At 44.2% G+C, this 22,915-nt stretch overlaps 1 protein-coding gene across 1 annotated transcript in view; it reads left to right on the top strand.

Moving 5' to 3' along the window:
- NCAPD3 (non-SMC condensin II complex subunit D3) overlaps positions 1-22,915 on the top strand; it is a 1,141,478-nt gene that overhangs the window by 879,008 nt on the left and 239,555 nt on the right. Inside the window, exons 27-30 of the mRNA XM_085646993.1 lie at positions 7,591-7,670; positions 7,765-7,902; positions 8,039-8,172; positions 8,297-8,496. Coding sequence (XP_085503119.1) covers positions 7,591-7,670; positions 7,765-7,902; positions 8,039-8,172; positions 8,297-8,496 — 552 coding nt within the window. The remainder of the gene's footprint in view (positions 1-7,590; positions 7,671-7,764; positions 7,903-8,038; positions 8,173-8,296; positions 8,497-22,915) is intronic.

Raw genomic sequence — 22,915 nt, 5'->3', positions numbered from 1 at the left:
GATTGATAAAACCGAAATGACTTAATCCTCGATTCATGCCTAAACTACCATTGTCATGCCATATTGACAAAATAAATAACTTTTCACACATTGTTTACTCAGCCACCTACTTCTACAGAGGCCAATACACTCCTTATATGGTAAATCTTGTCAAAGCACCGTACTGCCATGTGTAGCATAAGATGTACTTTTTACTTTCATGCTTAAGCTGTGCAGGTTCTCCAAGAATAGGGCCGCGTGCTTCCAATACATGTCTGCAGCAGCTGCACTTTTTGCCAGAATGCCCCTAAAGAACATATGTAAAGGGAGTTGTTTACTTTTCCAGTTAATAAAATTAGTGTGTAGTCTTAAAAGTATAGATTTGGTGGTAGGCTAAAAGTTTGATTCCTGAGAAGTTTGTAATATGTTGTGTTTTTCACTCCACGTCAGTCAATTTATGTTGTGAAGAAGTTGGGTTTTACTTGCATAGATTGTCTGTATTGTATTGTTCACATAAACATAGGGATCCACCCACGGGTATAGTAGATCAAAAATCTCCCGTTTACACAATATGTATCCCACAGTCGTGGAGAATACACATCAGTTGTTTAAATACCCCTCACACACCAAAAGGGCCCTTGGTGTCATGCTTCATCATAGGGGTCTTCCCGCCCCTCTACGGGACGGGGCGTGCTACGACGTACGTTTGCGTGGGAGCACTGTTATTACTGAGACAGCTATGTGTGATGCAGGGGTGTGAGAGGAAGGGTCAGGAGTGGATGGAAAGGTGAATTAAAAAATACCTGGCTCTCTGGTCTAGGAAAATTTATTCTGCCGTTTGAACTGGTATTAGTAAAAGGTGAGGGGGAGGAGGGTGTATGCCTCAATGAGCTATGCCTCCTAGTGGTGTCGACATGTTTCGAAGCTTCCCCATGCTTCTTCATCAGGACCTTAAGGATCCCTTCCTACAACTCACTGTGATGTGTGAAAACGACAAAATTATGAGTGAATCAATGAAATGGAAGTAAATAACCTCCACAAGGTAATAATGCCTCAATAGGTCTTACATAATCCTATTAACCTAAAAGGAACAAACATAAAAGGGAGATAAAAAGACATTAATCACGTGGGGAGACGTTCAATCCATCGTGTGAGAACAGTGATCTGAAAAGGAAGTGAGAAATGATCGTCTCTTAACGCTATCCATAACGTTATCACGTGATCTGTGATGAAAGCACTGTGTGACGAATGGACATAAAACATAAGACATAACATACAAAAAACATAAAGCACACACTCTATTCAGAATGGAACTAAGTTCCTGAAATTCCGCAATATTCAAGGGGTTTATCCATGCCAGTAAAACATATCAAAAGTATAACATACTTGCTGAAAAGAGATAAGTAACCTCATGAGCTCAAAAACCGAGTGGTTGGAGTGCCAAATGGGCTACCTAAATGAAGGAAGGAGCAGGAGAGAAAGATGTAGTCCAATAGTCATGTAAATCACACTGCCAGGATATAACCCAGACCAGCCGGCTACGCCGTACTTACGACTCCATGGATCAATGTCCTGCCAAATGAACCACCCCGGTCGGCTCCGTCGTTGGAACTGAACTGGAGGGAACGGGGGTTAAATACCTACACCAATTAGGGAACTCGCGCCAAAAAACGGAAGGGGTTCGACCTATGCGAGGAAACCCGCTGACTCTACCTGTGGAGACCCGGAACCGGAAAGTAGAACCCCTATGATGAAGCATGACACCAAGGGCCCTTTTGGTGTGTGAGGGGTATTTAAACAACTGATGTGTATTCTCCACGACTGTGGGATACATATTGTGTAAACGGGAGATTTTTGATCTACTATACCCGTGGGTGGATCCCTATGTTTATGTACGCTTGACTGGGAGGAAGTATCCACCTCCACCACTCGCTGAGTGGTACCTCTCTACTCCCCTCTTTGTTCCTTTTCCTATGATAGACAGCGTGCAGCTGTGGGAGTTTTTTGTTTTTCTTAGTTCCAGGATTTCTGGCACCAGTGCTGTAATTAATAGCACTACGGTCTTTCCCTACCTGAGGCTATTTACCTCAGAGATCAGAGGCTATCTACCTCTGTGACATAAACAGATTCATTAGACGACTACATCACTAAACTTAGACACGTAACATTTCTAGACTGACACACCCTCTCTATTCAGTAACACTACAACTACATCTCACGTGGTATCGAGATGGCAGACAACATGGGATTGACCTTCGCAGAAGACGAAGTGGAAAGGATTTTGGCTGCTATTAACCCCTTCGAAGGGTTAAGCAACACCGACCCAGGTCCCAACAATGCTGATTGGGATGAACTAGCAAATTTAAGGAGAAACCAGATCAGAACTGCTCTGCATGGGTTATTGATGACAGAATACTTACGGGCAAATGCAGCCCCCCAGGGCTTGATAGTCCGTAACGAACCCTATATCTTTCAACAAGATAAGACTTTCAAACGCGACTGGTCATTGATTTTGTGGAATTGCACTCGGGACTGGCTAGTCCTGATCATTAAAACAGCCACCAGATTAACACAAGAGCTTAAGGTTGAGATTGTGAACCTAGAAGTCCGTTTGAAGGCCTATATATCCCCGAGTGTCCTCAAAAAACGTCTGGAGGAACTCAACCAGGAAATAACCGATTTTGAAATGACATTAAAACAAAGCAAATACAATAAACTTAAGAAGGACACTGCACGGTTTAGTCATGAACGAGTGTACCCTTATACACGAGATGATTATGTTCCTAGGAATCAAGATCAGAATTATGATGGAGACTCCTCTGATACTGGCTCAGATAACTCGAATTCCAGCAGGGGTAGTGGCAAAAGGTTCAATAGAGGGAGGGGCAATTACAACCAGCGCCCTTTTTACCAAAGGGGGGTAGATGGAATGACTACCAAGGACCCCCCGCGTATCCCCCGTATGCTTATGGTCCACCTATGATGGGCGGACCTTTCCCACAGTGGGTACCTCCTCCACAAGAATTTGATTACAACTATACCCCACAACCTTTTTTAGGGGCACGCCAGGGACCACGAAGGGCCCGGAACAGAGGGGGGTACAACGTCCATTGGTCCGCATCAGAGACCGAGACCCCTCGGGTTTCAACCAGGAGCATGACCAACAACATGCCCCCCCCAACCATCAACGAGTCGGAAGTAAACCTAGTGGTCAATCTCACTGACCTGGCCCTTACACCGACACAAAGCAAGGTCCTTGAGAGAGGACTGGGCTTTGTACCCACCAATCGGTTTGACAAATTTAAGATCCTCACTGAGGTCACTGAGTTCATTCGTAAATTGAAGTTGAAAGTGTTTTTTAATAACCTACCGACCGCTGAGATGATGAGAAAGGACACAGGTCTCCGCAACAAATCCACTTTTGTACCCCCTAATTCCACACTACCTGTGGAAATCCTTGCTTTTGAAAAAGCAGTGATGGGAGAGATACAGGGTATCCCGACAGTGAATAATAACACCTTTCACAATACATCAAGGGAGGAAAAGGAGGCTATACACGCATTATCCATGAACCAGGACATTACTATCAAACCTGCAGACAAAGGGGGAGCCATTGTGTTACAAACTACAGTAAACTATGACACTGAATGTAGGAAACTCCTGGACGATCGCAGAAATTATGGCATCCTACAGGTAGATCCTACTGAGTCAATTAGGATCAGAATCGTCACGATGGTGGAGGAAGCTTTAGCAAATGATTGGACTTCTAAGAAGGAGGCTGAATTTCTGGTCAATACCAATCCTAGGATCCCTTACTTCTATACTATACCCAAAATTCATAAGAACCTGGCCTCCCGCCCTGGTAGACCCATCGTCTCTGGCGTGAACTCTATTTTGGAACCACTGTCTAGGTTCGCGGACGCGTTCCTTCGACCCTTGGTTCAAGGTACCAGCACCTATCTGCGAGACACCAAGAATGTCCTGCAAGTGCTGCAGGATATTGAGTTTGACCCTACGAAGAATCTGCTCATGGGACTTGATGTGGAGAGCCTGTATACCAGCCTCCCTCATGACGAAACATTGCTTATTATAGAGGAGGTACTGTTCTCTGCTCCATGGGAATATCACACACCACGTAATCTAGTGATGGAGTGTGTATCATTGGCACTCACTCGGAACTTCTTCATGTATGCTGATGATATATATGAACAACGACACGGTACCAGCATGGGGAGCACCTTCGCTCCTAGTCTAGCAGGTCTTTATGTACACCATCTGGAAACTAACAGGATCCTGCACACAACGAACCCCTACCTCCCACACATCAAAGTCTGGAAAAGGTATATAGATGATGTCCTGGTCATATGGGAAGGTGACATAAACTCAACTGAGGCATTTATGCTGTGGCTTAACCAACAGAACACATTTCTGAAATTCACACATACTGTATCAGCTCACAACCTGGTATTCTTGGACCTCAATATCTACCCTGAACAGGGGAAACTTAAAACCACTACACATTTCAAGGCAACAGCAAAGAACTGTTTACTCCTGTTCGATAGTTTCCACCCCCGTCACCTAAGGGTAAACTTACCATATGGTCAATTTCTCCGTCTTCAAAGAAACTGCACGGAAGTAAAAGAGTTCAAAAAACAAGCATCTGAACTACGCCTGAAACTGATTAAGCGGAACTACCCTGAGAAAGTCATTGATAAAGCCCTCAAGAGAGCAAGGAATAATAACAGAGAGGCCCTCTTGGAAGACAAAGTGGTCACCCAGACCGATGAGAGACCCATCTGTGTTACCACTTATAACACACATTCCAACAAGATCACTAAGATAGTGAATAAACATTGGCGTCTTCTCAATAGTTGTGGCTTGAACATCACTAAACCTATGTTTGCACACAAGAGGGGTCGGAACCTTAGAGACATGCTTGTCCACACCAGACCCAAGAACACGTCTCGGCCCAGAATCGTAGGTCTGCTACCTTCAGTACAGGGTCATCACCCCTGTGGCAATTGTAGCACTTGTCACCTGACGAAAAGAAGTAAACGTATTAAATTCCGTAATGGCGATGAATGGGAACAGAGAAGCTTCACCAATTGTAATAGCAAAAACGTTGTCTATTTAATCACCTGCCCTTGTGGTCTTGAATATGTGGGGATGACCACTAGACCGATCAAGACACGTGTTGGCGAACATCGTAGCAATGTCAGATGTGGGAGGAGTACTACCAAAATGTCCAACCACTATATCTCTAGTGGACATGGCATTGATGATCTACAGTGGACAGTGGTTGAACAATTGGGCAGCGAACATGGCCTCCTTGAAAAAGAACAGCGTTGGGTTTTTCGTTTGGGGACCCACATTCATGGATTAAATGATGATATACCATGGAACCAGTTCCAGGTTTGAAAGTCATGACTACAGACTGATTAGTTATCAGCAATAAGTTTTTTTTAGCCCAGCTTACCTTCCCCTTAACATGTTGAGGTGGTTCTGTTTCCTCTATTCGCATCGGGGGGGGGGGGGGGGGGGGGGGGTCTAATAGCCAATCTAACACTGTGAGGTCAGTCTGCCCCTTGTTGCCCTTTAACCTTTACGCACATATAGAGTACCTTACCAGGTTCTCCCTGTTTGTTTGGCTGTGAGCCCCTCACTTTAACTGCCCCTCTTTCTGGGGAGGCATGGCCAAGCCATTGTTTGCTTTCTTGTTTTTTTTTGGGGGGGGGGGGGGGGCTTTGAGCCATTCTACATTACGCTCTCTACCGCTACCACTACTAAGCTCAGGTGGTTGTGCTCGATCAACTCCCCTTAGCTGGTTGGACTTTATTTGCAAGCTCTCATTTTCTATCAGGTACGTTTATTTCTCGCAGTCGACGCTCCAGCATATTGCTTTTTTCTTTATTTCTTTCATTTTTCCTCTCCAGATTCTATTTATCATTTCACGCAGGCATATTGTTTAGACACCTATACACCTGGGGTCCTTCTCAATTCACTTTGGGCTCTGTTAGTCGATCACTGTGACCCGACCGTTCTACTTTCCGGTTCCGGGTCTCCACAGGTAGAGTCAGCGGGTTTCCTCGCATAGGTCGAACCCCTTCCGTTTTTTGGCGCGAGTTCCCTAATTGGTGTAGGTATTTAACCCCCGTTCCCTCCAGTTCAGTTCCAACGACGGAGCCGACCGGGGTGGTTCATTTGGCAGGACATTGATCCATGGAGTCGTAAGTACGGCGTAGCCGGCTGGTCTGGGTTATATCCTGGCAGTGTGATTTACATGACTATTGGACTACATCTTTCTCTCCTGCTCCTTCCTTCATTTAGGTAGCCCATTTGGCACTCCAACCACTCGGTTTTTGAGCTCATGAGGTTACTTATCTCTTTTCAGCAAGTATGTTATACTTTTGATATGTTTTACTGGCATGGATAAACCCCTTGAATATTGCGGAATTTCAGGAACTTAGTTCCATTCTGAATAGAGTGTGTGCTTTATGTTTTTTGTATGTTATGTCTTATGTTTTATGTCCATTCGTCACACAGTGGTTTCATCACAGATCACGTGATAACGTTATGGATAGCGTTAAGAGACGATCATTTCTCACTTCCTTTTCAGATCACTGTTCTCACACGATGGATTGAACGTCTCCCCACGTGATTAATGTCTTTTTATCTCCCTTTTATGTTTGTTCCTTTTAGGTTAATAGGATTATGTAAGACCTATTGAGGCATTATTACCTTGTGGAGGTTATTTACTTCCATTTCATTGATTCACTCATAATTTTGTTGTTTTCACACATCACAGTGAGTTGTAGGAAGGGATCCTTAAGGTCCTGACGAAGAAGCATGGGGAAGCTTCGAAACATGTCGACACCACTAGGAGGCATAGCTCATTGAGGCATACACCCTCCTCCGCCTCACCTTTTACTAATACCAGCTCAAACGGCAGAATAAATTTTCCTAGACCAGAGAGCCAGGTATGTTTTAATTCACCTTTCCATCCACTCCTGACCCTTCCTCTCACACCCCTGCATCACACATAGCTGTCTCAGTAATAACAGTGCTCCCACGCAAACATAGGTCGTAGCACGCCCCGTCCCGTAGAGGGGCGGGAAGACCCCTATGATGAAGCATGACACCAAGGGCCCTTTTGGTGTGTGAGGGGTATTTAAACAACTGATGTGTATTCTCCACGACTGTGGGATACATATTGTGTAAACGGGAGATTTTTGATCTACTATACCCGTGGGTGGATCCCTATGTTTATGTACGCTTGACTGGGAGGAAGTATCCACCTCCACCACTCGCTGAGTGGTACCTCTCTACTCCCCTCTTTGTTCCTTTTCCTTGGTTTGATGTTCGCCATTGCTTTAGATATGTTTGATAGTTCACTTTGGACGTTGTGGCTGGTTTAACTGTCCATTGACCACAGAGTGAGTTTGAGCATGCTGGATGGGATTTAGTGAGCATGTTAATGAAGTAAAAGGTTTGGCTACTTCTGCATTTTAAAGCAATCTGGTGGTATGTTGGATTTCTAGTTCTCACTGTTTGTGCTTGAATTTGAGAGAATAGGTTTAACTAATATTGATGTATTGCTTTTAATTGCTGTAGGAGGAATTTGTGAAGTGGAAGGGATCCTTGTTTTTCCGGTTCATCAGTGTTCTAGTAGATCCAGACCCTGATATTGCCAGGTATGCTTGTTTTCCTTAAACTGGAATGTATAGAAATACAATTCTCCACAATTGCTCATGTTAATATTAAATGATGTTCTAATTTACTTGGCAGCTTTGCAGAATTTTGTCTGGTGCACCTTTTATTGAAAAGGAATCCTGTAATGTTCTCCCAGCATTTCACAGAATGCATCTTCCACTTCAACTGTTATGAAAAGCATGAAAAGTACAATAAATTCCCACAGTCTGAAAGGTTGGTGAAAGTAATTTTCCTTTGTCCTTCACACCTTCCATATGTTCGTTTTGTCTACATCCAAATGTTTGCAAGTATTCTTTTGGTTTATTTTTTTGAGCGGTTTGCGATTCTCTAACAGTGCTTTCTTTGTCAGGGAGAGGTTTCTGTTTTCTCTAAGGGGAAAGGACAACAAAGAAAAACGCATGAAGATTTACAGGTTCTTACTGGAACACTTTACAGATGAGCAAAGATTCAGCCTTACCAACAAGATCAGCCAGAACATCTTGGGTATGTACACAAAACTTAAATATATAGAGAGAGACTTATTAGGGAAGGGGGATGATGTAAACCAAATTGGATCAAGGTTCACGCAAGCTGTTTTTAATTTTTCTTATTATGTATCTTACTGCAGCCAGCTTTGTTGATGGGGTTCTTCCCTTGGACATGGAGGCCAATGAGTTGCTCTGTGATACTTTTGAAGTCCTGAGCTGCAAAGAGATTAAGTTGTCTGCAATGAGGTCAAAGCCAGGCGAGGATATCCAAGCTGAAGATGATGAAATAGCAATGGCAAATGCAGTCATGCAGGCTGCTCAGAAAAAATTGATCTCGCAGGTGAGAGCATTCACGGTCCTAAAGTATTACTGGAGGGTTTTCAACTGTAGGTACTTGAAGGAGAGTTTATTTCCTGATTTTTAGATGGTTCAATAAAATAAGGGCCGGGTATTGACAGGTTGAGAGCCTGTATACAACTGAGCACTGTTCACAAAGTGTCCTTCACGACACTGGTTTGTTTGAAACTTTTGTTTTTAATTTTCAGCATTAAATCAAAGTTTACTCTGAACTTTTGTACATGGTTGTCAGGTGTGACAGCTTTCAAAAAAAGTAACAATTTGCTCCAATACAAATTTGTGTCATTTGTACAAGAATAACATTGATAGAATCAGTTATACACATGTTGTCAAGTTGCATATGCTGAACATATTGTAGTAACATAAAAATTTATACACAGCAGAAAGAATTGCTAAATGCCCAATGCATTTCGGAACCAGCCGGTTCCTTCGTCAGGGGCCGATCTGAAAAATAAACCGCACCATATTTCTAGTTAGGATCATGTGGTAGGGGCTCAATCTCAATAGCTCTGATACAAGATAGACGTGTTTAACAACAAGTTACCTGTTTAACTGTGTAGTTGGATGTTCACTGGGTATAAAAAAAAACTCATATGTCTGGAAGAATGGAAAAGCAGACCGGATTATATGAATGTCAGTGATCAAGAACTGGAGTCCTAATACAAGTTTACGGAAATGGGTGTCAAGATATAATGAAAAGGTCTGTTCATACCTTAGGAGAGGTCATCGATTGTAAAGCTGTAGAGGTAAATAATGGTACCGTTTGTGAGCTGCTAGCGAGTCAACTCAATTTAACACGTCATGCACACTTTTAAAGTTAACACGCAAAGAAAACTAGCCGTTGCAATGGTAATAGTTTGTTCATACCTTAGTAGAAGTGGTCGGCTGAGAAACTGTTGAAAAAGTAACAGTACCGTTTATGAGCTTATAATTCGGCTTTTGCTTGCATACTATTAGAATTTACGCACAGAGAGACATTGCCGTAAGGTTAGATAACTTAAATCTTACCTTCGTAGATTCGATAGTAAGCTGTTTGGAAACAAGAGAGAAAAGAGAGAAGAAACCGGACTTTGTAAGTGGGCGAAAATTTTAGCAGAATGACATAGCGCGCTGCAACAACGGTCTGGGTTTAAGACAGTCCGTCGCAGAAATCTCACCTGAAGAAAGTTTCTAAAACGAAGTAACGGACGTCTCGGGAGTACCAGTGAGCAGGTTCGGAAACGCCAGAATGGCATACTTTTGTACAGGTGAAGCGGGTAGAAACTGACGCCGGAAGTCACCGGCAATGACAACGGACTCGATGTGCTCAAGTGAGTTCTAAATAGCTAATGTACTCAAGGTCTATACGGGGGCCATATTGGAACGGAAACGTAACGCAATGGAGTAAGAGGCGAGAAGCTAAGTGCAGGGAGAAACGTGAGTCATACGAACTCTAGACAAAGTCCCCAGATCAGATAAGATTTAAAATGAAAAATATCACGGAGGTAGCAACTAGAAGTCCTAAAAAGCGTTTAGAAGTTAGAATCTACATTCGAGGAAATTGATCTTCCGGACTCATCTGCCCATAAAAAAAATTGAACAGCACGGTAGTGTACAACCCAGTTCGCGCGTTGATGTTTAGGTGTGCATATAACTGCGTTTGGAGAATCTTATGAGTTATAAAAACCACTACATAGTTTTTGATGGCCTTGGTAGGTATGTGTAGTGATGTTGTGTGTGTGTATAACACAAAATTGAAAAAAGTGTAGTTGCGAGGTTATGGACAAAATAAAGCAAATTTCATGCTGAGCCTTAAGAGGTGCTGCCTGATTTAAAGGAGATGTTTACAATCAGATAAAACATGACATATCCATCCGATCATTAAGACCTGTCGGGACCAGAGTGTCCAAATTTTTGATCCAAAAGACTTCCCTTTGGAGAAGTCTGAGGTGATTATTAGTGCCTTGTTGTAACTCCACGTGTTCAATGATCTGAAATCTTATTTGTGATATGGAGTGATTAGCTTCGTGCCAGTGGGATGCCAAAGGAGAATTTTTGCTTTGGGTTCTGATGCGGCTTTTGTGTTCTGTTAGGCGTGTTTTCATTTTGCGTTCGGTTTTTCCAATATATAATTTGCCGCAAGGGCATTTGATCCCATAGATAATATTGGAAGTATTGCAGTCACTTGTGTGTCGTAGTACAATGTCCTTACCGGTGGTAGGATGTTTAAGAATGTTACCTACAATGATGTTGTTGCAGTGTTGGCAATTATAGCATTTCATGGTGCCTTTCTGGATGCGGACAGTTTGAGGTTGTAGCTTGGTGGACGATAGTAGTTCACGGAGGTTCTGACCTCTAGTGTATGCATGCATTGGTGGTTCACTAAAGATGTTGTTAAAATCAGTTTCATTTGTAAGTAGTTCCCACCGTTTATTAATGATCTTCTTGATAGCTTTGGAACAAGTGGAGTATCTGGATATGAAAACCAACTTTGTTTTGTTATCCCTGCTTGTTGGTATCAATAACTTTTCTCGTGTCTTGGTCAATGCTCTTTGTGCACAAGAATCAATGATGGTTGAAGGGTACCCACGCTCATGGTATTTTACTTTCTGTTCATCAATCTTCGTCATACTATCGTCCGTGTTAGAGCAGATCCGTTTAATGCGAATGAACTGGGAGTAAGGTAAGTTGTGAATGAGGTTACTGGGGTGAAAACTTGAGAAATGTAGGGCGTTGTTACGATCAGTAGGTTTGGTGTAGATCGTGGTCGAGAGTCCTGGGCCATCAAGGTTTTTATTGATAGTGACATCAAGGAATTGGATGGTTTGTGTTTCAATCCTGTGAGTGAATTGTATCCTGGGATTATGGGAATTCAAAGTCAGTATCATTTCTTCAATGAGTTGCTGGGAGCTAGTCCAGACCAAAAAGATGTCATCAATATATCGATTGTAGGTGTAAATATTCGTCCACCATTGAGGTGTATCCATAATGTGTTCTTGTTCGAACATCGCCATGAAAATGTTGGCATATGAAGGAGCTCCTGGAAAGCCCATAGATGTTCCCGAGAGTTGGGCATAAAAGTGTTCATTCCATTTAAAGTAACTGTGGTGAAGGCAAAAGTGTAACAGTTGCAAGATGAACACCTTCTCTGTATCGATGTCTTCACGTTGGAGTAAGGCCCATTCTACTGCCTCCAGACCCATGGAATGAGGGATAGAGGTGTAGAGAGCCACCACATCAATAGTGCACAGTAGCCATGTTGGTTGGATATTGAGTTGAATCTGTTGGAGTTTCTTTAACAACTCAGTGGTGTCTTTGGTGTATGACCACCAATTTTGCACAAATCTCTGTAAATAATTATCCAAATATTTTCCTATGGCATCAAAAATTGAGCCGCATCCAGAGACAATAGGTCTGAAGGGAGGTTGATGAAGGTTTTTGTGTATCTTTGGTAACATATAAAGATGTGGTCTGCGTGGATTTGGTGTGGTAAGGTACTGCCTAGTTTGTTCGTCGATCCATCCTAGATCGTAAGCTTTTTGCAATATTCCCTGCAAAATGATTTCCAATTGTGGTGTAGGGTCAGTTTGTAGGAGTAGATATGTGGATTGATCATTCACGTGCATGTTGACCTGTGTTGAATAGAATTCTGTGTCCATGATGACGATTGCTCCCCCTTTGTCAGCGGGTTGAATGGTAATGTCCGAATTCCTGGCAAGAGTTCTCAATGTAATCCTTTCTTGGTTTGTTAGATTCCAGTGTGTGTTGGGACGTAATCCTAGGTTTTTGATGTCTTTCTTGATGAGAATCTCAAATGTGTCCAACATCTTATGTGACACAGGTGCTTGAAAGGTGCTTCGTGGTTTGAATTTCGTGATTTGGTTAGTAGGTTGAGTCGGATCTGAAATTACTACATTTGAGAAGTAATGGCGTAGACGTAGCGTACGCATAAATTTGTATACTGCGACGTCAATATCCAGTTGGTTAGCATGAGAGGTTGGAACAAAGGACAAGCCTCTGTTTAGGACAGCTTTTTGATGAGGTGTAATGTCAACAGAAGAGATGTTTATAATCAGGGAATGTTCTTCCCGCTGCGTAGCGATTTGCCTCCCCTTTCCTCGCCTGATCTTGTGACTGCGCTCTGAGTTTCTACTTGTAATACTGGGGGTATTCCCTGGTCCGGGGCCTGGGATAAAAAAGACACCGTGTTTGATCTATCAACTTGTTCCGTGGTATCCTTGGTTGAAGTTGATGAATTCGATGTGGTCGCAGACTGTACAGGTACTCTGGACGTTTCCGTTCCAATATGGCCCCCGTATAGACCTTGAGTACATTAGCTATTTAGAACTCACTTGAGCACATCGAGTCCGTTGTCATTGCCGGTGACTTCCGGCGTCAGTTTCTACCCGCTTCACCTGTACAAAAGTATGCCATTCTGGCGTTTCCGAACCTGCTCACTGGTACTCCCGAGACGTCCGTTACTTCGTTTTAGAAACTTTCTTCAGGTGAGATTTCTGCGACGGACTGTCTTAAACCCAGACCGTTGTTGCAGCGCGCTATGTCATTCTGCTAAAATTTTCGCCCACTTACAAAGTCCGGTTTCTTCTCTCTTTTCTCTCTTGTTTCCAAACAGCTTACTATCGAATCTACGAAGGTAAGATTTAAGTTATCTAACCTTACGGCAATGTCTCTCTGTGCGTAAATTCTAATAGTATGCAAGCAAAAGCCGAATTATAAGCTCATAAACGGTACTGTTACTTTTTCAACAGTTTCTCAGCCGACCACTTCTACTAAGGTATGAACAAACTATTACCATTGCAACGGCTAGTTTTCTTTGCGTGTTAACTTTAAAAGTGTGCATGACGTGTTAAATTGAGTTGACTCGCTAGCAGCTCACAAACGGTACCATTATTTACCTCTACAGCTTTACAATCGATGACCTCTCCTAAGGTATGAACAGACCTTTTCATTATATCTTGACACCCATTTCCGTAAACTTGTATTAGGACTCCAGTTCTTGATCACTGACATTCATATAATCCGGTCTGCTTTTCCATTCTTCCAGACATATGAGTTTTTTTTTATACCCAGTGAACATCCAACTACACAGTTAAACAGGTAACTTGTTGTTAAACACGTCTATCTTGTATCAGAGCTATTGAGATTGAGCCCCTACCACATGATCCTAACTAGAAATATGGTGCGGTTTATTTTTCAGATCGGCCCCTGACGAAGGAACCGGCTGGTTCCGAAATGCATTGGGCATTTAGCAATTCTTTCTGCTGTGTATAAATTTTTATGTTACTACAATATGTTCAGCATATGCAACTTGACAACATGTGTATAACTGATTCTATCAATGTTATTCTTGTACAAATGACACAAATTTGTATTGGAGCAAATTGTTACTTTTTTTGAAAGCTGTCACACCTGACAACCATGTACAAAAGTTCAGAGTAAACTTTGATTTAATGCTGAAAATTAAAAACAAAAGTTTCAAACAAACCAGTGTCGTGAAGGACACTTTGTGAACAGTGCTCAGTTGTATACAGGCTCTCAACCTGTCAATACCCGGTCTAGATTACAGTAGGAGAGGACAAACTCCTACAGAACTGATGCACCGTTGTCTTTAAAATTGTGAAATACGGATTAATTTACCACAACAAAGGAGTGCTCTCCCCATACAACAACTGTTTCAATAAAATAAGGGTACATAAATTAATGTAAGTGGAACTCTTTATGTGGTCTGTACCTGTTGTGAAATTCTAGCAAGGATCTGGTCCTCCTGGACCATCTTTGAACATTCTTGTATCCCTGCATATGATGCATTGCGCTACGTACTAACTGGAGACAGTTCTGTTTATTTTTCATTGGTTGCTAAACACCTTAAGTTGATGGTGTTAATCTGCTGTTACATACAGTGCTCTGTGTAAGTGCAGAGTGATGTTTCTCCAACAAACATGAGTCTCCTATTGATCATCTATGTATTTTCCATCACTGGTTCTTCTTCAATATTCATATACACTTTAGTCTCTCTGCCTCTGTGCATGTCACGTAATAGATGAGAATTTACTTTTTTGAAAATGAGATTAATTCAAAGATAGCTATTGGTGACTGTATTTTTTACTATAAGATAGACATCTAGCTGCAGATTCCTTACCTTTGAATTCTCCCCAGGCATCAGACTGGATCCGGAATTCTTTTACAGTAGTACCTATGCGCGTCTGTAGATGGTGTCTATCGACTCCATAGCAACCACCGGATGTGTCGTCGATGGAGCCCATATAAGCCTAGCCCCTGAGGCTCTGACGTCCGTTTCTTCTTTTCCAGGCTTCCAATACAGATTCGGAGAGTGGTTCCTTGGGCCATTTTTTGGCCTATCTCGACATTTTAATCGACGGAACAGTGTGCCTTTTTTCTCATTTCCTTAGGCTTCAAACCCTGTGGGCAGCAGATGACGTCCGCAGACCCTCATACTCTTTGTATGTGGTGCCTCGGGGAGCACCCCGACTCTGAGGAGTGCAACTCCTGTTGGCAACTTTGCCCAAAGGCATTGCGCGAACACTGCATGAAGCTGTTGGCGGCGAGGTTGTCTCAGGCTTAGCATAGTTCACGGTCTCCTCACTTCAGAGAACGCTTCATAGCTCGCTCCAGAAGTTTTTCTCATGGGTGTCCTTTGACCTCGACGTCCAGAGGTAAGTTAAGACGCAAGCGGTCAGCCGCCGCATTCCCAGACTTCGTCAGGTACTCTGTGTCTGCAGCCCCTTCCCTGCCTCTGGTTGAGAAGTGTAGGCAAAAGTCTATCCCGCGCCTCTCTGAATTCCCTCGTGTTGGGACGACTCTGTACCAGATACAGGAGTACTATTCCTCCCTAAATGCCATCTTTGAGTCTCCACCTCCCTCTGGTGCACCTTTCAGCCCCAATGAGGTCAGAGGAGCCGTCACTGAATTCACGCCGGTGGGGTTGCCCTCTGCTTCAGTTATGCCCTCTAGAACCATAATCAGATCTGTCTAGGCTCAGGTGCACAGCCTTTCGGGGTTGCAACCTGTCATGCCAGTGCCTGATCAGCCGACAACTGGGTTGGCAGAGCCAATCAACGCTACTCCATCTCTCCTCTTTGACCCTTAAGCATCCCCACATCGACGCCAGAAGGTGTCGCTGCATCAATGCTGAATGGCGTCGGGGGGCTGTGCCGGAGGTGCAGTTAACCTCAGACACCTTTCCTCCAACTATTAAGGAGTCACTTGCTGTTTTTCCTCCGGATGAAAAGGTTTTTGAAGGAGAAGAGATGGTAATTATTCACCCCATAAATGATGCTGCCCAGTCTCCTCTCAAGGTCAGTTAGCTAACTGAGCTGGATAAAGCTAGTGGTATTGAGTCTTCACCATCCTCTGGCCTCTTTTCTCCTGGCCTCGCTGCAGAGATAAGCTTGGTCTTTGCTGTGCTTCTGAGGAGGGCATCTGTGGTTATGGAGCTGCAGCTCCCTTCGATGTCGGTGGCTACTGACTCATTGATTGGTGTGCTTCATCAGGGCGAAACAGGGGTTGAACCTGTGCTTTACTACAGGGATGCCTTGTATGATATTTTGTTGGGTTCCTGGGCTAAGCTCACTGCGCTGGCATTGGTGGCCCGGTCAATAGCACATAGACAAAGCCCTGCCCCCGGGATCGAGCCTGCCTTCTCTGGCAGCCTCCTTCACATAGTTCTGTGGTGCTGGCCGCTACTACCTCCCCTGACCTTAGGGCCCTTCCTAACGTCCCTCTGGACACTTATGGTAGGCATATTTTCTATACCACCAGTTCAGCTTTTTGGTTAGTTAATGATTTTCTCACGTGTTATGGGATTTGGCCACATGCCTGCTACCCTTGCTTCTGGATGAGACCCAGAACAGTCTTACTCAGATACTCCACGATGGGCAACAAGCAGCTGAATTGATGATACGATGTGGTATGGATACCACAGACTTTGTAGGGGGAGCCATGGCTCTTTCAATGGCACTCAGCTGTCGTGTCTTGCTACGCAACTCTGGTTTTTCTGAGATTGTTCAAGCCACCTTGGTAGACATGCCCTTCGATGGTGTGCATCTGTTCAGTGCTCAGGCTGATTACGCATTGCAGTGTTTTCTGGACCGTTGGGGTGGAACAGAATCTTAACTCTGTTTTTATATACCGTCTCCCTCTCTGGTTCCTCTCGTACTAGGCTCATACGGGGGCGTCCCACTGTGATTTCTTTCACAAATGAGCCATTCTGGGGCAGAGCCCATTGGTTTTTTCTTTCCATATTGTCTTTTCTACCTAGTGATAGCACCCAGTCAGGTGTTTCTGCCTTCTGCAGGTATTATTCTTAAACTGTTGATGACAGGTTATGGTTCTCGTTATCTGGGAGGTATATTACTTTATGATCCTATGGCTTCAGTGCCTGTTGCTACAGGTTGTTCTTTCTTTCTGAAGATGGTTTTTCTACCCAAGTTCTAATTGCACCTAGGGTAGTTTGCTTGCACTGTGTAGATGCACTGTTGCATTGTTCCCTGTTCTACGAGTACCATCTTCTATATGCCTTAGTCATTACTAGATATGTTTCTGGCACTTTAATATCTCTTATATGGGACTTCAACTATGTACCTCTGGAAAGATGGTGCAGGTTTTTTTTGCCTTGCACAAGTGTCCTTCTTTACCTAGGAGAAGCTGTGGGGTGGGTGGCATAGTCTTTGGTCTGCGGTATATTGTCCGCTCCTGCTCTAGGCAGTGTTTCCAATTTGGTTCTTTATCAGTGTGTTTTGGCACTTCTTATTGTGCTGCTCTCACTATGCACTGCCACTTATCTCTCAGTATTCCTTGTTGGGGTATCTTGTCTGTATTTCGACTATGGGTGGATTACACTCACAGCTCTATTCTCCTGTACCACCACATCTTTACTCTGTTTCATCCCTGCGAGAAGTTGTTATTCACGTTTCACTTTGGGGAAATGCCTTGTACCTTTGTTCCCACAGGCTTCACTTCTATGACGACTCATATACCAACCACGGCATTTAATTACCAAACTGGTGGTTCTTCAGATGTTGCCATCTACCCGCTTTTTCTGTGTTCATGGCTGTTTTTCATCTTAAGTTCCCATATCAAATGAGTGTTCCTTGAACATTATGGTTCCATCTCTCTAGGGATGGTCCGTAAGGAGGCTCGGTGCTTCCTTAGGATTCTTTTTTTCCTGAGAGTTCCTCTCAGGACGCGAAAAAGTTTCTACCCCTCCGGGCTTAGTTCTACCACTTCTATCTAATTTTAGTTTCCTTCTGCTTGAAGGTCTCTCTCTCTCTTATTATATCCTCGTCCTATTGAAGATGCAGGGTCTTTTCTCCCCATAGTCGTGGCATAATGTTTTTTGCTGTGCTTAGACTATTATTTCAGGTCTTTTTAGGTCTTGTGACGTAAGCAGCGCATGCGCTGCTCTCTTCTTACGAGGCTTCTTGGAATCAATACGATTCCAGGAGTCGTCTCGCGGCTCCGGCTCCAATTTTCATTGGTGCGGGTCGTTTTGTGTCATGGCTGATGCAAAACACAGTATAATGATTGCATCGGAGGCAATCATTACATTGAGGGTTGCCACCCTGTCCCCTTTTGGCCCCGCCCACTGGGATTGGATCATTTATTTGCGGCGGGAGACAGTCTCTCTCAATTAGCCGCTAAGCACTTTTTTTTCGTAATGCGCGTTTTCCTTCAACAATGGCTGACGCGCTTTTATTTCTCCCATTATATACTCGTCCCCTTCCTCCCCACCGCTACCCGCTCCCTTTTCAGTGCTGCTTTACTTTATTTTGGAGCGCCGCGCCCGATTATTTTCCTGTGAAATATAAGTTTAATCATGCAGCAGACTTCTTTAATTGTTACAATTACAGGCCACATAATCGTAGAAAAGGCACGCATGAACGAACGATGCCATGAAGCGGAATGAATGCCACAAGCGCAGATGCCGCCCACTGATCTAATATCGCGTGTGAAGCTGCATGCTACCAATGGCTGTCCACAGCAAGGGTAGCAGTTTTGTCTGTTTAACAAAACGATTTTCGAATTTTGTGCGACATCATTAACTGGCTTCCAGGAACAAGCTTCTCAGGGGGTTATTCATCTAGTTAAAATGCTTTAATAACCATCCTTTTTGATTTAAATACATTTTTGGAGGTTAATAGGGCGCAAACACGACCAAAGGTATCAGACCTCTTTACATGGACAGTAGTTGCATTATAGACTGACATATTCATTTTGTTAGGCACGGGGAGATTAAATGATTTGCCCTGAATCACAAGATGTTGAACACTCTGCCGAGGCTCAAACCCGCTTCCCCAGTTTCCAGGTCGACCGCTCCAGCCAATAGGGAACATTCTCTTTTGTCCTGACATCTGTGACATTCAGACCTCCATTCGCACAAAGCCAGTGCCATGTGTAATCGTAATCTAAAGGCATAGGTGGTTTGAGTTCAAGGTATTAAACAACGATGGATTTGCAGTTACACAGGCACCCGTTTAAAAATGCGTGTAATTAGCCAGCTATAGGTGTGATGCAGTGAATGCGGTAAATGTCCTTGTGTGGTTCGTGCGAGCGGGCGCTGCATGGGGCAGGTCCTAAAAGGTTTGGAAACACACGCGGAACTTGTGGGTATTGATAAACTTCTCAACGACCTAGTCCCACCATGGGAACGTTTGTAAACGAACTTCTGTTAAAACAGGAATCAGTCTTTCTATTTTCCAGTGTAGGAATGAGCACGGAACAGTTTAATAATGAGTGACACGTACAAGGAAACGGGTGTAGAGGAGAAATATACTACCACTGCGCAAATACGAAGGTATTTTTGTATGGAAAGTTTGACCAGATATCCACTTGCTCATGCAAAAAGCATTTTCATTATTTAGAAGTAGGAATTCATAAAGGATTTACCAGAAATATTCTCGGAAATATTTGTGAATTCCTAAAAAGACGCCCATCCGAGAGAGGTAAATGGTAGGTGCAGATTTCCAAAGAATTTTGTGATTTGGAGCCCCTGCGTGTTAAGAGATCCTTTGACGGGCAGAAACGTCAACAACAACTTCTAGATTGTTTCCAGCTCACAATCCCACCACTCATACTCTTGAAAAGTACGCCTTTTGCAGTGTGCCCTGTGTACCCCTACTTAGCAATAGCTATAGAGAGAGGATGTGGCGTAACGTCAAGAACTGACGACTGGGGCCCAAGATCCTGTGATTCTGCGCCCCCGTGTCTACAAAAAACATAATGTGTCTTGTGTAATAAAATGGGTGCTCATGTAAGGCGCTCTAATACTTTCGGTCTACTTCGCGCTGCTTAAAAAATCCAAAAAAACACACAAAAAACCCTACTACATATGGAAATCATGTTGCCATGAACGGAACCTTTATATGCGCCCCCTATGCTCAATTCTACCTTTTCCAGGTGCAGTTAAGGTGAAATCATTGCATGTGTTTGTGAATGTTCACATAGCTGCAAAGTTATGGGTATTTATCACTTCTGCCTGGCCACTCGAGTCTCATGGCATTCCTAGGGGAGCATACATTGCCTGCCCCAAGGCCTGTACATATGACTGGACAATTCAGCCCAATAACACATTCCCCCTCAAAACATTTGCAGCTTAGGGGCTTGCTTTGCTTGCGCACGTGACAGCTTGTGTATGACTAAGTATTATTCCAAGATTACGAGGCACAAATGTTGGCGTCTCTGGCTCTGAAAGATTAGAGAAACAAACCCATCGTGACCCAGGCTCTCCCACGTTATGTTTTCATCACTAGAACAATGACAAATTTCCCTGCACTAGGGTGGAAGTGTTTTGCATGCAATGGTTTTAACTCTTTGCTTAAACACTGGCGCACGTGCACACGACCAGGGATGTTTAATCGCAAGGCCTATGCAAACACAGTGCTGTCGTTAACACGCGCGCGCTTGTGTACCATGTAGTTATATGGCCATGCAAGAGGCTTCGCTCCATACTGGTAACATCTCAGAATTTACTCTGTCTTTAATGGCCCTGGGACTACAACAATCTCTAGCTCCACCTTGGTGGGTGCTGGGTTCCAGCCAGGCTGGGATACATACGGGCCCCGCAGGGGGCATCACCAAGAAGTTCTCCTGCGTTTGTAAATGTAAGCGAAAGTGCCACTAGCTTTGCCAAGGAAAGGCCCGTCATTGTTGGATTAAAGCTGAGAGTGGGTACGCTCTATGGTCTTTTTCTGCTGTCCCTGGAGCGCCCGAAGGATGCCAACTTGGTAGGTGCGTCAAAGTGTGGAATGAGTCAATGAATGAAGCACTTAGCTTCGCACGATTGTTTCAAGGCGCCTTCGTTTTTCTTTTTGGGATTATACTATTATTTTGATTGTGAATGACGCTTTTGTGTTCGCATGCTTAAAATGCGACGGCAATTTACTTTAAATACATTGGTAAGTGACTAAAGTATCCTGATAAGCTACATTGGGACATTTCAATACAAAATTGGGAAGAAGGGAAAAATAGGAGTTGAAGAGGTGGACATAAGAGAGCGAGAGAGAGTTGAGGATAACTACAGCGCTATCAGCAACTCCTTACTCCAGGTCTCGGCAGACAGCTCCCTCTCTACCTCTTTACACCTCTCTACCTCTCTCTCTCTCTACCTCTCTCTCTACCTCTCTCTAACTCCCTCTCCCTAACTCCCTCTCCCTCTCTCTCTCTCTACCCCTCTCTACCTCCCTCTCTAACTCTCTCTCTCCCTCTTTAACTCTCTCTCCCCCTCTACCTCTCTAAGCGCACACATATGCACATATATATATATGTATGTATGTATATGCATATATATGCATTTATATATGTATATGTATATATACATGCATATAAATACAAATATAAATGCGTGCATACATAGACCTATATGCATGTTATGTACATAAAAGCTTGCAAAACACTACTAAAAGCAAAGCTAAAAAGTCACAGAATTGCTTTAACTTAAACAAGGGCGAGACCTATTTCATTTTCAATGCTTGTTTCTGAGTGCCGACTCCTGTAGAGACATTCTTTCCTTGGCTCCACACTTGTGCTTGTATGAACTGCACCTCTGTTACTTCAGTTTTTTCTTCCTGGTATTTGTTTTCAGGCTTCCACTTTTGTCGGGGCGTAGTCTGTACTCTATATAGGTCCTCTTCTGTCTGATATCTCTTTCCATCGGAAACTGGTTATCTGTCTAGGCATTCCGTGTGTTTGCCTTTGTTTCACTTGATCTCCTGATGGAACCAGATCGTGGTCTTCATTTGTGTATTCTAGCAGGTTTTTCACACTTGCTGTTTTCTTTTTCTATCACCTATCAACCGCCTTATTTTAGCCATTTCAGTCAGTAGTGTTATTTTCATGTTTCGATAGGCATTCTTTTTCTAGGTTGCGTGATGTCCCACACTCCCTCTATCCTCTTTTAAGGTACCATGTTGCTAGTTACTCAGCTCGGCCCTAATATATCTATCTATAATTTTGCATCTGCCGTTGTCACAGCTTCGGTCTATGGCTGATGTATGTGTGTAATTATATGCATCTTTCTATATGTATACCTATGTATGTATATATGTATGTGTATATGTGTGTGTGTGTGTGTGTATATATATATACATATATATATATATATATATATACACACACACAAGTCAATTTTGTGCTGAATTTCTTAAGTGTGTTCATGGTGGCGTGGTCTCGCTGCAAATGGGTTGAGACGCACGCATTGAGAGCTCCGGCCAGCTGCTGCCTTCGTTAAGCTACTACAGCGGTGCTGTGGCCTCTGCGATGACCCTGCCTCACTTACCTGGCCAGCGGAACAGACGGGGCACTCCCTGGCATGGGGAGACTTCTCTGGGCTGCCCTCTTGTGGTGCGTCGCCGGCCTTGCCCTGCCGCCGGGGGCTGCTGGGCCGCGACGACGAACCTGCCTCATCTGCCTGACCTGCGGAGCGGAGGGGGTGCTCCTTGACGAGAGGGCACCTCCATGGGCTGCTCCGTTGTGGGGACGCCAGCCTTCTCCTACCGCTGCGGCCGAGCTCCGGCGGTCGCCATTTTATCTCCACCAGGCCCTGCCGTCTTCTTGCCGCTGGGGGCTGCGAGGGCCCCTGCTCATCGCCCTGGCCCGCTGGAGGTTGCCTTCGGGGCCCTGACCTGTGGAGCAGACGGCAGGGACACCCGGGGTGCTGCTGCTTGACGGGGAATTCGCGCGGCCCTGCAGTCAGGGCTAGCCATTTTGGACCTTTCCATAGCTGCCCGTGGAAACGGGGCGGCCGGCGGCCCGTGCAGTTACCACCACTCGCCTGAAATGCTAGGTGCCCTCGAGGCTGGATGGGGACCTGGACGACCTGTGGCACTACTCGACGGCGGCCGGAGGTACTGCATGCCTGGAGGGACTGCCTGGTGATCGGCTGTGTT

This window comes from Triturus cristatus, chromosome 3_2 (assembly GCF_964204655.1).
Source record: "Triturus cristatus chromosome 3_2, aTriCri1.1, whole genome shotgun sequence".
Lineage (NCBI taxonomy): Eukaryota > Metazoa > Chordata > Amphibia > Caudata > Salamandridae > Triturus > Triturus cristatus.
This window is presented reverse-complemented; position numbering and strand designations above follow the sequence as displayed.